We start from the raw sequence: 21134 nt of genomic DNA on the forward strand, positions 1-21134 counted from the left end.
ATGACATTTTTAGATTTTTTTATTTGTAACAAAATTTTTTTAGTTTTCATTTGTCATGAGGTGACTGTGCAACAGGCATCGGGGCTTTGTGCAACTCGTCAAATAGCTAATTATCAAAAGGCCATACTTAAAAAGCTAGAATGTCACGCCCTGAACTGTGCTTCAAGGCATATAGAACAAAAAACGGAACTGAATAGACCCAGCGGTCACTGAGAAATCGGCGGAACAAGCAAAGCAGGAAGCAAGAAAAGTCTTTTTGAGAAAACGGCTTTTAAGACGAATCATATTACAGCATTCCTTACACTTGCACTTGCTCAGTGCCATCGCCTTAGATGATGTGCGTTTCACTAATACCCTAACGTTGCACCTGTCATTTTGTGTTCCTCCACCGCCCATAGCATAATTTATGTTACGCTCTAGCACAGAGTTCCTTACAAATACCTAGATGAAAAATGGTCACTGGACGCCACTGCATGCGTGGGAACGCAGGGTCATGGCAACGTTGGATTGGCTTTGTTCTCAAAACAGGCAGAACATTGTTATGATGTGCTCGGTTAGCAGTGTTCTGTCTGTCGCAACGATTTATGTTGTAATAAAACAGTATGTAAAAAGCACTTATTTCCCTTCGGCATTACACAAGAACGTTTTATTTATTGGTGAAAGTTTTGATGTACGTACAATTACATGCAACATTAGAAAAGTATTGGCGGTCTACCACAATGACATGACGGATGACAAGGTTACACTTGCTCCGTAATGGTTTGTCGTCAGTCTCTTTACAGCTCGAACACGTACTGCAGGTGGGTAAACCGTGTCGAAGGATGTAATACGGGTGAACGAAAGCCTATTATGAAGATTATACGTTAAGAAAGCTTTATTTTGTGCATCGACATCCACGTTCGCCGCACCAAGTAATGTCACTCCCAAGACTGAACGCTTGTCAGGAGGCTCGCATAGACAGTGGCACCACATTTCCCTCTACAACTAAGACTAATATTATGACAACAGGGTGAAGAACAGATGATTAGGATAAATGCAGACGCGATAAAGATATGGTCAGATGGTATTCTTCAGGCCCCAGGAGAAACTTCCAGGCAACGTACCAGGTGAACTTTTACTAAGTAGATCTCAGTGGCATCCGTTCAGCAAACCACCTTTTTCATTTTCCTGTGCTGCCCTCTGCCGTTTTGGCGTGGCGGGGGGAGCTTTTCGGAGTGATCCAGGACAACTGCCACCACCAGAGCAAAAGCCTCAGAGATTGAAAGGCGTGCAGAGAGCCTACCACAGTGTTTTTAGACTTTCCCGCTAGGGGAAGGGCGCATGTGCTGTGGCCCTGTGAAGAAAAGGCCAATTCAATGATACGCAACAACACTGTAACCGCACCCCCTTCCGTTTCAGCCCTGTGGGGTCACGTATAGTACCAGCATATTTATCACACCGTTGCAGACCGCGTGAAGTCATCAGCCTGCCCACTCACCTGGTACAGACATAGCCCTCTGCAGTCGACCGTGCTGGGGAGGAGGGGGACCGGGAGAGGGACCCCCCCTGGTGGCTGGAGCAAAAGGAAACTGCTCCCCGAAGGGCGACTGGTTCCGAGCCAGGCCCGCTCCAGGACTGACCACTTGCCGCAGGCCCCCACCGGCCATCTGCTGCTGGGGCTGAGGCTGCCGTGCCTGGCTCACAAAGCGCGCCTGCTGCTGCTGCTGCTGCTGTTGCTGCTGCTGCTGCTGCTGCGCGCCGAAGGTACCCTGCACGGGACACGTGCACAATTACGAACCCTGTCTTCACGGGTGTGTTTTCGCAACACCACAAAAACTTGATTCTAATGCACAGGCAATTTTCGGAATCATTTTATTGCAAAAAAAGTGCCTGTTATATTCAATTCCCCCCCCCCCCCCCCTTAAGGTTGAGAATAAAGATTCACTCGCATCTGCTCCAATATAATGCTTGGCTGTAGAGCTGTGCGAATAGCAAAATTTTGGGTGCGAAGCGAATTCGAATATTGAGGTGTGAGTGCCAATCGAATCGAACATTTTTCGAATATTTCTCGAATATTGCTAGAATATTTTTCGAATACTTCGAAGTGAACTTACAGAAAAAAAAGTTAGTATCCCTAAGTACGTTCTTATGAGATAACATGAAAGTGTTTCTGTTTGCTAGGTTGATGAAGCGCTGGCGGGTTGGTGTTTCATAGTTGTCTTATCAAGAATGAGGCAATGTAGAGGCCGAATCCTATTTATGTACACTCGAACCTCATTATAACAAAGTCGCATCTGCCACGAAAATAACTTCGTTATATCCGAAAATTTGTTATAAACGTTTATTTGTAACACTGTAGCTATGACAAGGCTATTCTTCATTTACTTCCTTATAACCGATAATTCGTTATATCCGTATTCATTATAATGAGGTTTGAGTGTACATGATTTGGTGCAACCAAAGTGTTGCCGACAACACTTTACACGTAATAGGCAAAGACGTCATTTCCTCAGCCTCTCCTCTTCTCTCAACTTCTGTGGAAGCCCAACTGATGTGGCGGACAAGGGTCTGAAATTTGGGCAGGAAGTTCGAAAAATTGGACGCCGAAGCTTTTTAGCATCCGAAATTTTAGATGTTCTTATATATCGACGTCTACGAGCCAGCTTTGGAACTCCGGACTTGAAGGGAGCACACCCTTGTCCGCCACATCAGTTGGGCTTCCACAGAAGTTGAAAGAGGAGAGGCTGAGGAAATGGCATCTTTGCCTATCACGTGTAAAGTGTTGTCGGCAACACTTTGGTTACACCAAATCATGTACATAAATAGAATTCGGCCTCTGCATTGCCTCATTCTTGATAAGACAACTATGAAACACCACCCCGCCAGTGCTTCATCAACCTAGCAAAAAGAACACTTTCATGTTGCTATCTCGTAGGAACATACTTAGGGATTCTCTGCAACTTTTTTCTGTAATTCCGCTTCGAAGTATTAGAAAAATGTTTGAGAAATATTCGAAAATTATTCGATTCGATTCGCACTGAACCTTTATTATTCGAATTCACTTCGCACCCAAAATTTTGCTATTCGCACAGCTCTAAATGAGGGTCTACTCTACCAAGTGCACCGACAGCAATGGATGGAGGACACTGCACCTGTGAGAGCTGGGCATTGAGCATGGGGTTCTGCTGCTGGAGGGAGGCCGCCTGGGGCCGTGGGGACCACTGGGGTGGCCCATTGCCTCCGCTGGGAGAGCCCAGGTGAGGGGAGCCCGGACTCGTGTATGGACTAGGGAAACCGCCTCCTCCCTGCTGCGGCTGCTGGGGCGAGTAGCGCTGCCCTGGAGACAGCTGCTGGGGCTGCACAAACATTTGGTGAAAGGGAAAAGTCAGTGGGGTACAGAATCCAGCCACAAACTGTTCGGACACACTCAACTTTAGCACAATAGAGAACATTTATTAAAAAAAAAAGTGAATCATTGCGGGTGGTGCCCTTCTTCCAAGGCTCCACACGCTATAGTGGTTCGGCGGGCCTGACTTAGGGTTGCCAGTTGGCTTCCCAGGGTCCATTCAGCGAGCCGCGCCTCCCACAACCACATACGTATTGGGTGTGTATGTCCTGTATCACCACATCATGGAGGAAGAAACACATTGGGAAAGAGCATTACGTCACGCAACAACCAGCCTCCGCAAGCACGACTCCCTGCAATGCCATTACCTTTGTTTCGTTTCCCCTTGAAGCATCACCCAATCACAAGACCCCCCTCGCCCCCTCCAGAAACACCTTGGCCGAGAATGTTTCTTCAGCTGCGCTTTCACACCTTTGCCTGCTCTGATGTGACGATCTCATGTTGGGCATATGCTCTTTATTATGATAACTTTTCTTTTCTTGCTTTAATCGTGTCGTACTACGCTGTCTCTCCTAATTTTTCCTCCCTCCATGTACAGCGTCAATGCTGGCTTGCTTTTTTTTGTTCCAGCTCTAATGTGCTTTTAGTTCAACCACACACACACAAATGAATGAACCGCTTGGCAGCTAGAAGACTACTAGTTGCGAATCACCGAATGATCGGATGTACCTACCCTCCTCCTTGCCCTGGGTACCACTGTCCTATGTCTTCCAACGCTTGAAGGATTAAAGGCAACATCTGATTGTCGATTAGTCCACTGGTGAAAGATACATTTAAAAAATTAAGTTTTTGCAGTAAAGGACGTGGAAGAACACTTTTGTTGAAACTACCCACATTTTGCACCTCTGTAAAGGGAGAAAAAAGGCCTTAAAGGGGCCCTGCAACACCTTTCTTTGTTATATTGGAATAGTCCCATTATTGACGTATGACTCTTCACGAGCCATATGCCGCAAAAAGTTTTCGAATCCGTCAAGTCTAAGTGGTGTTACCAAATTATAGAGATCACGTTCCGCAGCTTTCTCTCTCAACTCAACGCAGCGAGCGCGCGGAAAGCTGCGCGCGGCGTGAGGGGAGGGAGGGAGGGCGGAGGTGCGAGGAGGCGACGTCAGCGCCGGCGGCATTTTTTTCATTTTTTTCTCTCTGGCGTCTCGGCGCAACCACGTGGTCTGTGCCGCCACTTCCGGTCGGCTTGCGTCGTTCTCGTCGAGCGGAGTCGATCGCGCTGTGTATCGCGCGTGCTTGAAACTGCGCGTCGGTTTGGTAATGTTGGGTGTGCACCTCGAACGCCGTAGTGTTTTCATCGCTCTGCCAACCATGGAAGCAAACGTGCGCGCTCGTTTGGAACGAATGACAGCTGAGATCGGTTTCGGCCCATACTCCGATACACCGCCTCGTAAGACGGCACTGGCAGACGACCCCGAAGCGCCGCCATTACCGGACGCCAGCATTGTTATCGGAGACGCGCTGCGCCCGTGCCTCGGTCGGTCGTGAGAACGTGCCGACGATGCAGTTCTCAGCTGACGAGGCAACACTCGAACGGCTGCCACTCTCAACGGGCAACCGGCGATGGTCAAAAGCACAGAAATATTCACGTTTTCGGCACTGCGCATGGCGAAGACACGGAACCACGCAACTACGAGCAGGCGAGCTGTCGGTGAGACCGGAAGTGCTAATATTAATGTTTGTTCGGTGTTTTTAACGCGATAACATAATATAAACGTACATATTATCTACTTATTGAACTCAAAATTAACAACGAAAGTAATAATGAGGGTGTTATCGTGATTATAACATCAGCCAATGGTGGAACTGCGGACAATCGCGTCATATTTTGCGGACTAATACATCATTTGTCGAGAGAAGAGGGAGCGATTTTCAGCTGACTTTGAGAATTTATTGTAAATTCCAGGCCGTGCGCACCGCTATAATATTTGGCTGGCGTGTTCTCGGGAGCCTCGACTACCGATCGGCAGCGCTTTTTGAGCATGCTCGAAAAGTGTTGCAGGGCCCCTTTAAAATAAGATGTTAAACTGCAGCGAGAATTCATGCTGATGAGTCTGAAGAATTATACAAGGAACCGTCATTGAAAAAACAAAAAGCACATGCAAACACAGTAAAACCTCATAATTTTGGGTTTCATGGGGCCAGAAGAAAACGACTGACTTAACCAACAGTCAAATTATTGAGGGTCTCAAAACAGACAAACGCCTACTAACATCAAAGCAAACTTTTATTTACTTAAAAGGGTCATGAACCGCTTTTTTAAGTAATGATCTAATGACCTCAGTATCGGAGTTTACTGCCTCCCGAATCGATTGCCGCAAAAATTTCTCGAATCCATCAAGAATGAGCGGAGTTACGGGGGTTTGGCGCACGCTCTCAGCGCTTTCTCTCTTTTCTCGTGCCGACGAGCGCACTGGAAGCAAGACAGGGAGGGATGGCACGGGGGTAAGAAGTTACGTCAGCGCGCGTCATGAAACGCGATCGCTCTCCCGCTGTGATTCGCATGTGCAAGTGGGGCTACCGTGTAAATTTAGCAGACTGAGGAGTGCGGCGCGGGCAAGTGGTGGCACCCCGTGGCAAGAAGCGCATCTCATCCGGCTATCGGCCAATAAGCATGCTATATCTCTTGCGACGTAAACTGGCAGATCTGCGACGTCAACGTGCAGACGCCCCCCGCCCACCGACGAGAGTGAGAACCGGCCTCTGTTTGAAAAGAGGGTGCCTGAGGAAACGGCAACTTCGCGCTCCGCTTGTGGCCTTTACGCGGCGCGCACGACTGTAATATTTTGCAGAGCAGTTCATAGCCGTGTCAGCTTTCCGCAGGATGTGTTTTTTCAGCAAGCCCAAGGGGTGCTTCATGACCCCTTTAATAACTGCTCAAAGTTCGTTGTTTTGTATGAAAACAGCGTCCAGGTGGCAATGGTTGTCATTGCCTGACTGCCTTCGCAATGCGGCCACATCGCAAGACCCATATCCCCCTCCCTGCTACCGCCACGACACATGAATGATCTGTTACCAGGCAGTTCGGCCGGCCACCGCAATGTACCTGATGATTTTGATGCCAGCATGCTAACCGCAGTACAATTACTCTTTACCTTCAGAAGCTTCTGCCACGTTTGTAACACTGTGTAATCCTGCACCGAGTAAAAAAAAACCACTGCGCGCTGCATCCGCTAAGGACTAAACTATCGCCGCTAGCGATGCAAAGGCCAACGTCGCTTGAGTTTTTAAGGGCTTGGTTGCGATCACTGGCGTGCGCCCTATCTTGGCAGGCATCAGTAGACGGCTTGTATACCCTTCTACATGCTGTGCTCTCAACGCAGAGACTGTGTGTAGTGAAAAGCGCTTCTCTCCCTGGAGCGGCCGTATTCTCTTACACCAGTGTTTCGTAGAGTTATGCAATATCGGATCCACAAGAGTTAGTTGCCAGGCTTACTTAGTATAACATTACAATTTGCTGCGATCACATTCACTGCTTCGCCCTTGAGGTGAAACTGATTTTTTTTAATTAATGAGGGTCAAATTAACGAGATTTTACTGCACAGCCGTAGCGAAGCTGCCACCATGAAAGTCTCGCTCTAACTACAATGATGTCATATACACTAAATCCTTCTTAATTTGTACCTGCTTTGAACATGCCAAAAATTAAGAAGTAGTTACTATAATGCTCTAGCTGTCATATCGCTTATACTACATGTGCAGTAATTTTTCACTACTTCGGGTGAAAAACAAAGATGTCCTTTGGCACAAAACCTTATGCTATGCATAATGTCATTTTTAGGCGAAGGAAACATAAAAGAGATACAAATTTATAGTTGACCATTTTATCCACACTACCATTCAGCATCAAGGGTACACTGCTTTTTCTTGACCAATTTTGATCAAACTTGGTGAGTAACTATAAATATGTGTGCCAATTTTAAATTTACAATTATTTTTCTAGCATGATATAGAGTTTTTAAAATACAAGATGTTTCATGTCACTTTTAGGGAGCAAGATTTTTTCTAAACTGAAGAAGTTACAATGTAAATCAGCATATTGCAATGATATGGAATCAGAATTGTGCGCAGTGCAAGAAAAATTCGGTGACGATTCGCGAAATGCGCAGCAGTGATGACGAAAAATCAGCATGCAATATGCTTGCTCTTGCATTTTTGGATGCCAATGTGTGAAATTGCTAGCCGCTGCTCCGAGCAATCCGTTACTGTGAGGTCCGAAAAGCTTGGCCGTGGGGTCCACTGCCGATGCGTCAAATGCCCATCCGCGGTTTGGAAGAGCCAGCGGGCGATGTGCTTCGTTGCTTGCGAAGAAGCACACTGCCACAGGTCTGCTGGCACATTGTTCCTGCCCGCAAAGTATGAAGTTCGTCTCGCACATAGGCGCCGCGAGTGGAGTTAGGCCTAGTGACGACTCTGGGCAGAAGGCGCGCAGGCCGCGGTGCCCGATGTTTTAAAGTATGTTATGCGTGGTCACGAGTACAAAGAGTCACCCCGCAATAGTCTTCATCACGATGTCCACAGTGCAGAACCTTTAAAGGAACACTAAAGAGAAACAATGAATTGGTTTAGATTGACAAAGTGTGCTCGGAGAACTCTTGTGTAGTTTATTTCACCACGATAGGTTTATTATTAGAAGAGAGAACCAAGTTCAAAGTTTCATTTTTAAATTTCGCGCCGAACTTTGTAATTCGTGACGTAAAAGACTTCAAAGAACATTTAACGTATTTTGGCGCCACTGGCTCGACGAAATTTCCACAAACTCGTTATGTCAAGTCTCTGGCCCCCTCAGAGGAGAATGTACTTCAATTTAACCAATTAGGAACTACGTAGGCCCAAGCAGGCGCCGTCAAAAATATGTGACGTCACGGCAAATGGCACGGGAATTCCAAGGTGGCGTCACCACCTGTATTTTCTTTTTGCGCGTTTTCTCGCCTATTAAGCGTCTTCTCGCAGCAAGCGTGGTGTTTTTGGTATCGTGGAAGACTACTTTACTAATGCGAGAAAAATCGTTTTGCTCTTTAGTGTCCCTTTAACCACGAGTCCGATGAGTCAACGCAAAAGAGTCAGTTCGAGACACGCGCTTGTGATGTTCGCTATGAGCGCAGTGTGCCATCGTTATCTGATCTAGCTTGCGCTTGCAGCTCGAAACTAAAGCGTAACTACAGTGAAACCTCTGTGATACGATCACAGCTCGTACAAATTTCAGGGTGATACGAATTTTTCGTTGGTCCCGGCCAAGGCCCATTGGCCTGCAATGTAATGGAGTACGGTCGTTGCGAACCGATTTTCACCCAGCGACGTTTGATACGAACGTACGCTACCGCCCAGGTACGAAAAGGTGCTGTCCGCGCTGTCGCGGAAGACGCGTCAAGCACGTGCGAGTGCGGGAACGCAAGCATGGGCATGTGCGCCGCACCGCCACATCGTCAAAATCACGGTGTAAGAAAAACACTTTTCTTACGGCCAGAATAAACCATCAGAGACGCGTCACGGCCTCCGACATTGTGTGCGCGAATTTTTGAGGCTCTTATGTGCCTCCGTGTGCCTTCGCGTTTATATTACAGAGGATATTAGCACCAAGCTCTTTTTTTTTCTAACGCGTCGACGCGAGCTGCTGTCGTTGTACTGTGTTTACACGTGCCTCCCTCGTGCATCAGACATCCTATGAAAGGTGGACAAGGACCGAAAGAAGGCGAGGACGGTCTTGGCGAAGGAGTCAGGCCTCACAACGTCAACATGCGCGAACGTTGAGGCCGCACTTGTGCGGGAACGGCTGTAAATCTCCCAAAAAACATCCCCAACACATCCGCAATAAAATCATAACACAGGACCGTGGTTCTGTAATTTTGTGGCCTTGATCCATCGCATCAAAGCGTTTCTTCTGTTACTTTTGCTGCAGTACTCCGGTGTCATGCAAAAAAAGCATACTAAAATTTGGAAGGGGCTACTGCTGTCGCAGGTCACAAGGTAGCGCAAATTTGGAAGGGGCTACTGCTGTCACGGGTCACAACGCGTCAGAAGGTAGCTCAATTTTCGACAGCCGCAACCTTGTGACGTGCAAGGAGCAGACGACGATCTCCTGGAGCGAGCATCAGACCAATGGCGAGGCGCGCTAAGGCAACATGGCGGACGTGGCCAATTGGAGGCCTCGAAACAACCCTCAAAATTTGCTTTTTGTGCGCTTCTTTTTGAATGGGGGAGCCTGCTGAAGCGGTAAATTAGAAGTGCTCCTTCCGACGAGCCAAAGGTGGCGGCTCCCAGTTGCACTATCGCGGAGCTAGAATTTTTTGAAAATCGCTGTTCTTTTGCGATTTCCACAAGAATTTTCACCACCTCGGAGGGCGCAACAAATTTTTTGAAGCACTTCTGTGTGGTTTTCAGTGTAAATATTTTGGAATCAGATGGAAAAAGGGTTCCAGAAACTGAAAATTTTGATTTTCAGAAAATGGGTTTTTTTTTTTTTGCAGTTTTTTGCGATACGTAAGCCACGTCCCCGCTTTAAACACAAGATACTTGGATACCACGTATCAGAAATCCAGGTACTGATGCAACATCTGCCAACAATATCGTTCACGACGCTCCTCCCCATCGCACCCGCACCTCCACCAAAATGTTGCACGAACAGGCACAAGAGTGCAGAGTTGGTGTATTTACAATAAAAATGGATGGTGCTCAAGCCGCGGTAGGTAAAAGACGGTGGCTTCCTCTAGTCTGAGCCAGCTTCACCGTTCTTTTAACCGCAGCAATTTCATGATACAAAGATACCCAAAGAGTAAGCTAGTATCTAAGATACTGCAGAAGTGCACCTAACTCGGCTGGTTGGTAGATGATTAACACGGGAACAAACAGTGCTAGACACAGGACGGCGAGAAAACGACAGGGCGCTGGCGTTTCTCATTCACTGCCCCGTCTGTCGTTATGTCACCATCCCATGTCTAGCGCTGTTTGTTCTCTACGATATATTTATCTTTGATACTGCCCAGCCCTGGTCCACACACCTTTGATTCCGCATAACAGGAGACAATAGCGTGTTTACAAGCAGCACTTGATGGCCAACGTGAGGGCTCACCTGTTGCTGAGGGGGACTGAGCACACCGCCGAATCGCGGAGACAGCTGCTGAGGCGCATCTGCACCAGACATTCCACCTCTCTGCGCACAAAGCAACAGAAGAGAAGAGATTAGTTTTTCCTGTCCTCCACTTGTCGGTTACTGGACATTTCACGACATCTCGCAGCGTTTGCCATCCAGAGAGACCATCATGCAAGGCACCGTACCCACTCTTCTGTAACTCATCCTTCCAGGGTCTCACAGCTAGGTCGTGTTACTAAATAAGCACGCAACTTTCAAAAACACAGATCCCCCCCCCTCCCTTCTCCCTTTAATCCTACAATCCTCAACAATAAGACAAGTACACATTTTAGAAACTTTATGCTCGTAAGACGAATGTTTGCACTGCCCCTTTAACACTGATTCTGAACATCTATCAACAGATGCATTTTTCTTACAATTCTGATTAAGTTTACTGAATGAATGAACCCTGTAATGCCTAGTCATCCAACTTGTAATGATATGCAAGCAAGCTCGGGAGAGTAACGAGGTGTCTGTACTCGATCCAGGCCAAATTCCGAGTGGGAGGGCACGAGCGTCCCCCACCACGCAGCTCCGCTCCAATCACTACGCTCTGACAACTCTCGCAAGCAGTCGCATGCAAATACGAAAATGCCCACAGGCCAAACCAGCCAGTTTTCTCTAAGCAGCCATGTTCATTGCCAAGCTAGTGGCCACGCATACAAGAAAGCTGCCTCACCCCACTTGCTATGGACTTGGCATCTAAACTGCCCCTCAAAAGCCCCAATACACCAAAATAGGCACCTGGGTCACTGTGTCACTGCCCTCATGACTCGGCCAAATGTACTCTGGCAGCTATGCCACAACACTATTGCACACTGAGAAAGACAGGCGAGACCATAAAAAACACATTTAGGACTTGTCACAACAGGTGTGGACGGCGCACCTGTTGGCTATGACACACTTGCCATGCACAAAGAACTGTTTCATTAAAGAAGACACCTGCAGGCAGCTGGTGCCAACGTTGGTTAAGAACAGGACAGAGAACAGCACAGACTGAACAGTGCAAAAACAGCCCAACAGTGCAGACAAAACACAAGCAAGATGCCGCTGCTACTCTCCGTGGTTGAGGCACACGCAGATCCAGCTCCCTGCTCTTTCATTAATATGTGCGTAATTTACGTCCCCAACGTCACGTGCAGCGACAATGCAGCTCGCCAGCGTGTTGGCTAGCGGAACCGCAACAGTGGCTGGATCAGTGGCCGACACACAAGCCCTTCCTTCGCTTTGAGGGTTCGAAGCCCCAAGCGTTTGCCGGTGTCATTCTGGCTACTGTCCCTATGATGTTAGTGACTGAACACACAAAAACAGCGACGCCCTCCCCTGCCCCTTTCTGATGCAAATTTCCAGAGCAGAGCAGTTGGCCAGAGTTTCAAAAATGTTCTGCGTAGGCCTTCGTGCAGTGTTTCCCTCTCGCTGCCCTAGCTAGTGGCTACCCAATGTCTTTACCCTTAACCCTTCGGGAGCTCCAAGCGTTGAGCGGTTGGCAGGAGCGTAGACAGGAAGCAAGCGCTCGAGTAGGAAAGTATGGGGGTGGCACGCACCGGTCTGAACATCTTCATCATTTTCTCCTGCAGGTCCCTGCCCTGTCCCTGGCTCAGGTGGTAGCTGTGCTGCACAGCACGCATGCAAGGGCCCACTTGGCTCACGATTCTTACGCTTCCACAAGTAAACACCACCACTTTTCGCAGCAGTACTCGAATATGTGCACACATCAGAACTCGGTTACCCGCTGCTGCGGTAACCATCGGATGAAGCGAGATGCAACGTTTCCCACTAAGCCGCTGCAGCTTTCTCCACAGACCTGCCCTGTGAGGCTCGTTGGTACTAGAGTTTTAGCATGTAGGGAGTTTCGGTATGTACAATGGCATTTGCGTAATACTGGGCTAACGAACAATGGTAACGACTTTTCGAGACGCTTCATCTAACCAAAATGTCTTATGACATGTTTTCGTGTTCATTGAGTGTTCTCGTCTACAAAGCACTTCAAGTGGCAACACACTCAAAAACACTGCTGCAGAAATTCATACAATCAGTTCATCAATCAGAAATTTACACAATCGGAAATTTATGCAATCGATGTCGGTTCTGTGTTTACATGATTTATCTCTGCAGGTAGTTCCAGCAATCCAGCTGCTTGTGTTAATGCTGCCATCCAGTAATCCCGTAATCCGCAAATGCCAACAACAAGACAAACCATCTCTCTACTGATTGGTACTGTCTCCACTTTGCATCGTGAAGGCACTCTCCATCTCAGCAATGAATACCTAGTGGTTGTGCGATCAGTAATAAATAAAACCAATAAGCGCAGAGTTAACTGTGATCATCACTACAGGATAACAGCACGAGTGATGCATACCTGAACCAGTTTTTTTTTTCCTTGCTTATTTACAAGCAAACTGATGCTTTTATTGCATCCACAATTCTCTGCAATGTAAAGACAGTGATACAACTCCCACAGAAAACGGCAATAACTGGCCGAAGAGCACATCCAGCTTACTAATTCCCAAATTCCACGAGTGGCTCTCCTCGCCCAGACATCCAATAAAACCAAATCCTAAACGCGCAGGGCTCGCTCTTCCTCGTCGCAACAGAATACTTTTCAATACTCATCACCAACAAGACGGGCTCTCGACTGATTCCCCCCCCCCCCCCCCTTTTAAGAAGCACTTAGACGACTCCCCTTGCATCGATAGGACCTCAAAGTGTTGTGGCCTTTGCAAAAAAAAATTTTTTCTTAAATTAAATAACTGAAAAGAAAAAAAAAAAGGTGCGATGCAACGCCCTTTGTGTAGGTGCACGCAGACATGGTGCGACATTTCCAGGGAGGTTGCAGAAGGTGTTTCATGCAGCGCTCCTCACCAATATAGTTTTACTACTGCACTCTGGAAACATTCTTCGGCCGTTTCGAAATTGCAAAGCCAGGAACGTTCCCAGTGGAGTTACCCACTGTTGATGCAAGTGCAATTACCACAGTCACCCTCCAAACAGTTTTGCGCGAGCAAGGGGCTGAAGGAGTTCGTAGGGAGCTGAAGGGAATCTCAATTTATTTTTTTTCACGCGCAACAAGATCTAGCAGGCGGCTACCTGAATGGCAATGTTGGGTGGCGCCACTCCGTGGTTGAGCAGTTCGTTGATGCTCTCGGGTCCGAACGTGTCGGGTGGCTGCTGCTGCGTCTGCATGGTGAGCTGCTGCTGCTGCTGCTGCGCCAGCAGACGCTTCTGCTGCTGCTGCAGGAATATCTTCTGCCGCCGCTCCAGAAGGTTGCGCCGCATCTGCGTGCACACCGACAAAGAGGGCGACGCACCGTCATTTTCTTTTACAAAGGCCACAACGCTTTTTCCCGATCCTATTGACACGAGCACAGTCGTCTAACAAGCTTCCTTCCATTATGGAGAAGGGGGAATCAATCTGGCGCATTTTTGTCGGTGAGGAGTGTCAAAAACATATTTTGTCGTAACGACCAATGGGGAACCACACGTTTGGAATACGACTTTATTGGATGTCAGGACAGCAGAATGGATGCGAACGTGGAACGTTCTTTTTGCCTGATGACGACATGTAGTAACCCCAACTTCAGAAGCAGGCAGCTGACAGTAGGACTGAAAGCTGGAGGGGTTCTTTAGGCCATTTTTCTTGTCTGCTCACTGTAGGAGATAGGAGATGTCGGACAAATTTTGACAAGTAGATATCTCGAAATGTAACGGTGCTGTATTCAAACACAACGAATTACACGAGAATGAGAACGCCAGACATTTTTGTTTCGTTTCCCCTTAGCCCTTTCAGCCCTGGATTTTTTATTTTGGTTGGAGACTCTTTTTGTGCTTGTTTTCCTAATAGTTATGACCTCAGAAGGCCACAAACGAAAAATTGAGCCAGTGGTGCAAGTAATAATGGATATACAGACATGACATCAAATTAGGTCATCAGGGCTCAGCGGCTGTGAAATGAGAAAAATGACATCTTTTTTCCTGCTATTCACTAGAGTACACCAAATGTGAACCACGTCTCATTTTTCAGTGTTATACTCATTGAAACAGCTTCAGTACGTTGACCCGAAAATTGCGCTTAGCCGCCTCAGGGTACCCGCCTTGGCGTCACCCACGACTTCGGTCAAGGTTCTTCTTCTTTGCGGCTCCCAGCTCCACAAGCATATCACCATTTTGGTGCCAATCGCAGTAGGGATCATTGAAGAAGTATTGCCCCAAGAATGGACAGTTTCGGTTTCATTTCCGAGGTGCTAGGGGAAATGTTGCGTGATGGTGTCAATTGACACCGCCAGGGCCGAAAGGGTTAGAGTAATTGCCATAGAAATTCAATAGTAACATGCATAAAACGGGGCTCAACTCGTAATGTCTGGCTCGGTAAAGGAAATTTCAGCAAAGGCACGGATACTCCCAAGTGTGCTGCTGCCAGTACAAAACGACTTACCTGTGGAGACACGCCTGCCATGCTGGCCACACTGGGTGCATACGGACGTAGCCCTTGCTGCTGCTGCTGTTGCTGCTGCTGCTGACCCGGCTGCGGCTGTGGCTGTTGGGCAGCCAGTCGCATCCTCTGAGCAGTCGCGCTGTTGTACAATGGAGGGGCTGCCTGATAAGATGCAGAGGACACGGGTGCCGCATACAGAGGAGCCTGGGGGAACAACCGTAGAGAGACACAAAATTAGCTTGACATCATTGTGAAAAGAACCGTTGAAGAAATGAAATACAGTTGAGAACTCCATTTAATGAATTGATGACCACACCCAAATCATTTCGTTCGGTCCTTCGCAACCTAATGCAGTAAAACCTCTGGGACACGAATGTCGCGGGGTCACAAAAAATATTCATATCATCCGAAATTCGTATCACCAGAAAACATGGGAAATTAGTGTGCCACAAAAAGCCGCAGTATGTTTTTACTTATTGTTTCTCAGGACCGCGGCAACGTCATAAACAGATATGAATAACTGCAAGTAAAGTTTTTAGACGCCAGCGAATATACTGGTACTCGTAAACATGCAACACGTGCGCGTTCGTGTAATTAAGAAGCCAAATGTTTCTTCAATGCATATGCGCACGTTCATAAGGCGACATGCTGCTGCTGCATAATTGAAACGCAGAATTTGCTGCAGCAGGTAGCCTATCGTTCCCAGCTAGTTGTGTGCAGCTCAAGCCGTCACAGCTGGGACACGCTTGTTGTGTTGTACACGTGCCATCGCTGCGGAAAGTACAGCATTTACTGCATGTCATGCACCCAATTTTCACTAGCTCAAAATAAAATTGACCGGAATGTAATGTTAACGCAGCTTTAAATCTACAGTGTGCCCCTATGTTGATGATCAGGAAAATACAGACAAGCGCAATTTGTCTCCATGGAATGGTAAATTGATTCGCCTTTTCTTTTTCTTTGTGATCTGGTTTTCGTGGCTTTAGGATCATTTCTCGATAGGCCTCTATTGCATGCCATTTCGAGGACCATTACCTGGAGAAGCCCGGTCTATGTGGGGCTGCTTAAGAACGTTGCAAGCCCGTCTTCAACGTCCACATATTTTCCTGTTTTTAACCTAAAAAATCTTTTTCTGGTTGACATGCAGCTGAAGATCTCCCTTTGTTTGCACTCCCCACGAACACAGGTCTTAGACACGAAAAAGACAACGCACCTACCTACAGCGTGCAAAGTGACGTGAGCTTTCATAATAAAAGCAGCATGTCAGCATTAGCACTTCACTGGGAACAGGCAATCTTGATATGCTTCGCCATAGCAAGTTTCATATGCTTCTCTGCATAACACACTTGCATTACAGCAAAGCTTACTTGAAATATGCTACAGCCAGAGACAGACCGCCGCACGAGGGTGCCAGTTTAAGGCTGCATCATAGACCAGCACAACAGTGGCAGTGGCCTCAATTAATGCTGTTTTGGACTTGCAATCACAGCAGGAGGTCTGAAAAATCGGACACCAAAGAGTTTCAGTGTTGCAACTTTCAGACATACGAATTACTGGGCATGTCAGAAAAAACACTGCTGATGGTGCATGTGACAGAGGATGATGGGTTGAGGGTCACTGGACGAGAGGTATGGGATGGGGGTAAGCGGACCAGAGGTATGGGATGAGGGTAAGCGGACGAGAGGTGTGGGATGAGGGTAAGCGGACAAGAGGTGTGGGATGAGGGTAAACGGACTAGAGGTATGGATGAGGTTCGACAGACGAGAGGTACGGGTGAGGGTAAGTGGACGAGAGGTGTGGGATGAGGGTAAGCGGACCAGAGGTGTGGGGTGAGGGTAAGCGGACCAGAGGTGTGGGGTGAGGGTAAGCGGACCAGAGGTGTGGGGTGAGGGTAAGCGGACCAGAGGTCACGGGTGATGGTAAGGCGGGACGAGCGGTGTTGTGATGAGGGTAAGGGGCTGGGGGGGGGACGAGAGGTGTGGGATGAGGGGTAAGCAGAACGAGAGGTGTGGAATGAGGGTAAGCGGACCAGAGGTATGGGATGTGAGGGTAAGCGGACCAGAGGTATGGGTGAGGTTCGACAGACGAGAGGTAGTACGGGTGAGGGCAGCGGACGAGAGGGGTGTTGGGGATGAGGGTAAGCGGACCAGAGGTGTGGGTGACGTTCGACAGACGGAGGGTAAGGGTGAGGGGTAAGCGGATGAGAGGTGTGGGTATGAGGGGAAGGCGGACAAGAGGTGGTGGGTGAGGTTCGACAGACGAGGGTACGGGTCTATGCGGAGTGGTACAAGCGGGACGAGAGGTGTGGGATGAGGGTAAGCGGACGAGAGGTGTGTGATGAGGGTAAGCGGACGAGAGGTAGTGGGATGAGGGTAAGCGGACGAGAGGTGTGGGATGAGGGTAAGCGGACAAGAGGTGTGGGATGAGGGTAAGCGGACCAGAGGTATGGGTGAGGTTCGACAGACGAGAGGTACGGGTGAGGGTAAGCGGACGAGAGGTGTGGAATGAGGGTAAGCGGACCAGAGGTGTGGGATGAGGGTAAGCGGGCCAGAGGTGTGGAATGAGGGTAAGCGGACCAGAGGTACAGGTGAGGGTAAGCGGACGAGAGGTGTGGGATGAGGGTAAGCGGACCAGAGGTATGGGATGAGGGTAAGCAGACCAGAGGTATGGGTGAGGTTCGACAGACGAGAGGTACGGTTGCGGGTAAGCGGACGAGAGGTGTGGGATGAGGGTAAGCGGACCAGAGGTATGGGTGAGGTTCGACAGACGAGAGGTACGGGATGAGGGTAAGCGGACATGAGGTATGGGATGATGGTCAACGGACCAGAGGTATGGGATGATGGTCAACAAACGGGAGGTATAGGATGAGGTTCAATGGACGAGAGGTATGGGATGATCGTCAAAGGACAAGAGGTAAGGGATGATGGTCAACGGACAAGAGGTATGGGGTCAGGGTCAATGAACGAGAGGTATGGGGTCAGGGTCAATGGACAAGAGGTATGGGGTCAGGGTCAATGGACAAGAGGTATGGGGTCAGGGTCAATCGAGAGGATTTCCTCACGGACCTGCGGCTGCAGCTGCGCAGCCTGTGCCTCGAAGCTCATCAGCTGCTGCTGGATGACGCTGATGGCCATCTTTTCACTCAGCTCGGGCTGTCCCTGAGGAACACTCTGCAGCCCCTGCGAGTGCAGTACCTGCGGCGAATTCTCCACGATCTCTTCAAGCAGCCGCAGCAGCACCGTATCCTCTGAGGTTGTTGTCGTCTCTGCTTCCTGCTGCAAGCTCCACACCTGCTGAGCAAAATTCAAGGCACGTCCAACCACATTAGGTGTTGCCGACGGTTTATCGGGGTTCAGTTTTATCAAAGTGGGGTGAGGAAGTGGAGGGGATTCTTTCCCTACCACTGGGAAGATGGCAATTTTTTTAACGTTGTGCTGAACTTGTACTTTCTTTTTCACAAGAAACTATTGTACTGGTAGTTACTGGTGCACGAATATCGAAACAACATTAGAATTCAATAGTCTGGCATTTCATCTGAAAGACACTTTTACCGATTTGATATATTCAAACACCAAAATTTCAATGTGTGTTCAGGATGTGTATTTAGAGCATAGCAGAGCCCCCAAAATATCTAAATGTCTTGATGGCCAAGGTAGCAAAAAAAACCTACCGAGCGATCATGAAGAAAAGCTTCCCCTCGAAGACTCTCCATACTTCCACAACGGCGCAACTGAGCCGCCATCTTGGCCCGAATGGAATGTCGAATACACAATCAACAAGGCAACTGCTTCAAGTACCAAACAATCAAGATGCACTGTATACTGCAATCCAACATATGTCAAGATGACAGCAGCACCAGAACTTTTAGTGGTAGCAGTGTGCATGATACAGAGCAGTAAAAATAGATGTGACAGCTTCGCACTTGTGCTGCCAAGACTGAAGTAAGAGTGCAGCTGGGTGGCCTTCCTTGTTTCTCTGTATATTTTTTTTCTTTCTTCTCTTTCTTTCTCTATGTTTCTTGTATCTTTTTGTATCTGTTTCTTTCTTTCTCTCTCTAGTTCTTTGTCTATTTCTTTCTTCCCTTTCTCTCTTTTCTGTGTCTCTTTCTATACCTTTCTCTCTCTTTTCACGTCTTTCTCCGCCTTTCTTTTTATCTCGTTCTCTCTCTCTTTATTTCTCTCATTCTCTTTTTGTCTTGCTCTCTGCTTTTCTATATCTTTTTCGTCTCAGTTTCTTTCTCTCTCATTACTTCTGTCTTCCTCTTTCTGTCTTGCTCTGTTTTTTTCTATCTCTCTCTCTCTTTTTGTGTGTCTGCTCGACTGCTGACCCGAAGGTCGCAGGATCGAATCTTGGCCGCCGCGGCCGCATTTTTGATGGAGGCGAAAATGCTTGAGGCCTGTGTACTAGGGGTGTGCGAATATTCGAAATTTCGAATATTTTTAGAACAGTGTTTGCTATTCGATTCGATTCGCACTGGAATTTTACTATTCTAACTTCCCAAAAACAAATACAGTCAACGTCCGATTGAAAGTGACCCCTTCAGATTTTCAATATGCTTTACCTCATCACACCCCCGTATTGCGGCAAAGCTGCCTTTCAAGCTCTGCTACGGTCGCCAATGTACTAACTCAAGAAAACGCTGGTTCCAACATGCAGACGAAAGATGTGGCAGAGTTGGGGGCTTAATTAATGCTGTTCTGGGCCTGAAATTTGGGCAGGAAGTCCGAAAAATCGGACGCCGAAGTTTTTTAGCATCCAAAATTTCAGATGTTCCTATATATTGACGTCTACAAGGCAGATTTGGAACTCTGGACTTGAACGAAGCACACCCTTGTCTGCCACATCAGTTGGGCTTCCACAGAAGTTGAAAGAGGAGGAGAGGCTGAGGAAATGGCATCTTTGCCTATCACGTGCAAAGTTTTGTCGGCAACACTTTGGATGCACCAAATCATGTACATAAATACAATTCGGTCTCTACATTGCCTCATTCTTGATAAGACAACTATGAAACACCACCCCGCCAGTCCTTCATCAACCCAGCGAAAAGAAACACTTTCATGTTGCTACCTCATAAGAATATGCTTAGGAATCCTCTCTAACTTTTTTTCTGGAATTTCACTTCGAAGTATTCGAAAAATATTCGAAAAATATTCGATTCGATTCGCACTCACACTTCAATATTCGAATTCGCTTTGCACCCAAAATTTTGCTATTCGCACAGCTCTACTGTGTACTTTAATTTAGGCACACGAACACTAGGTGATCGAAATTTGCGGAGTCCTCCACTACGGCATCTCTCAAAATCGTATCGTGATTCTGGGACGTTAAACCCCGACAATTATTATTATCTTTTTTTGTGTCTGTTTCTATGTCTTCTATCTTTTTATGCTTTTATTCCCTTTATCTCTATTTTTCTCTTCCTCTTTCGTTCTATCACTTTCTTTCTGTTTTTGTTTTTTATCTCTTTCTTTCTCTTTCTCTTTTTCATGTGTTTGTTTGACACTCGCACCTGCTGTACACATCAGTGGGGCTTGACCGATTCCTGTGGTGCATACCCACCTGAGGAGTTTTGCCGATAGCTTCAACTCACTGTAAAGAGAATGGAGAGAGCGCATGCTTCTCTCTTCAGTTACCAACAGCCTAAACAGCTTTGCAGTTCAAAATTTCCCTGTTTGAAATACCACGATAAGATGCATTACGAAATGCTAGCAAAATCGAATGTTGCAAGTTAAACATTTCCTAACCCATTGTCAGCTCACGTGCTAGCGATTAAGGGGAGACGCGGGTCGAAAAGTCGCGGTTTTCCGAAAAAAATCTGGGTTTTTTTTTTTCGGCTGTATTGTCATCCTTGGACTATAATCTTTTATTTCTGAAAATATCAAGCTCAAATTCGCACGAGAAATTATCTAAAAAGGCTTCCAAGTGAGAAGCGGTGACGCGAGAAATGCGCAAAAGTCGCGAAAAAATGGTGTAGTTTGCGTCCTTCTGTTGCGAAAATGACGCGGTGCCCGCCATTTGCAATCCTGCCCGCATGCAGCGTAAAGCTGTCTTCTCCACAATACACCAGGGGTTAGTCTCGTACCTTCACGCAGAATAAAGAAAAAACGAGAAAAACAACGCGTACGTCGAGCGTTTTGAATTTCGCGGCACGCAGCGCGAGGCCGCCATTGGACGGCGGCGCGCTC

At 47.6% G+C, this 21134-nt stretch overlaps 1 protein-coding gene across 1 annotated transcript in view; it reads right to left on the reverse strand.

The window, feature by feature from the left end:
* The window catches only part of LOC119383790 (nuclear receptor coactivator 1-like), a 111985-nt gene that overhangs the window by 17765 nt on the left and 73086 nt on the right, over positions 1-21134 (reverse strand). Inside the window, 8 exon segments of the mRNA XM_037652092.2 lie at positions 1478-1748; positions 3132-3335; positions 4059-4142; positions 10458-10538; positions 12062-12130; positions 13605-13793; positions 14950-15153; positions 18015-18239. Coding sequence (XP_037508020.1) covers positions 1478-1748; positions 3132-3335; positions 4059-4142; positions 10458-10538; positions 12062-12130; positions 13605-13793; positions 14950-15153; positions 18015-18239 — 1327 coding nt within the window.

Source organism: Rhipicephalus sanguineus, chromosome 2, assembly GCF_013339695.2.
Source record: "Rhipicephalus sanguineus isolate Rsan-2018 chromosome 2, BIME_Rsan_1.4, whole genome shotgun sequence".
Taxonomy (NCBI): Eukaryota; Metazoa; Arthropoda; class Arachnida; order Ixodida; family Ixodidae; genus Rhipicephalus; species Rhipicephalus sanguineus.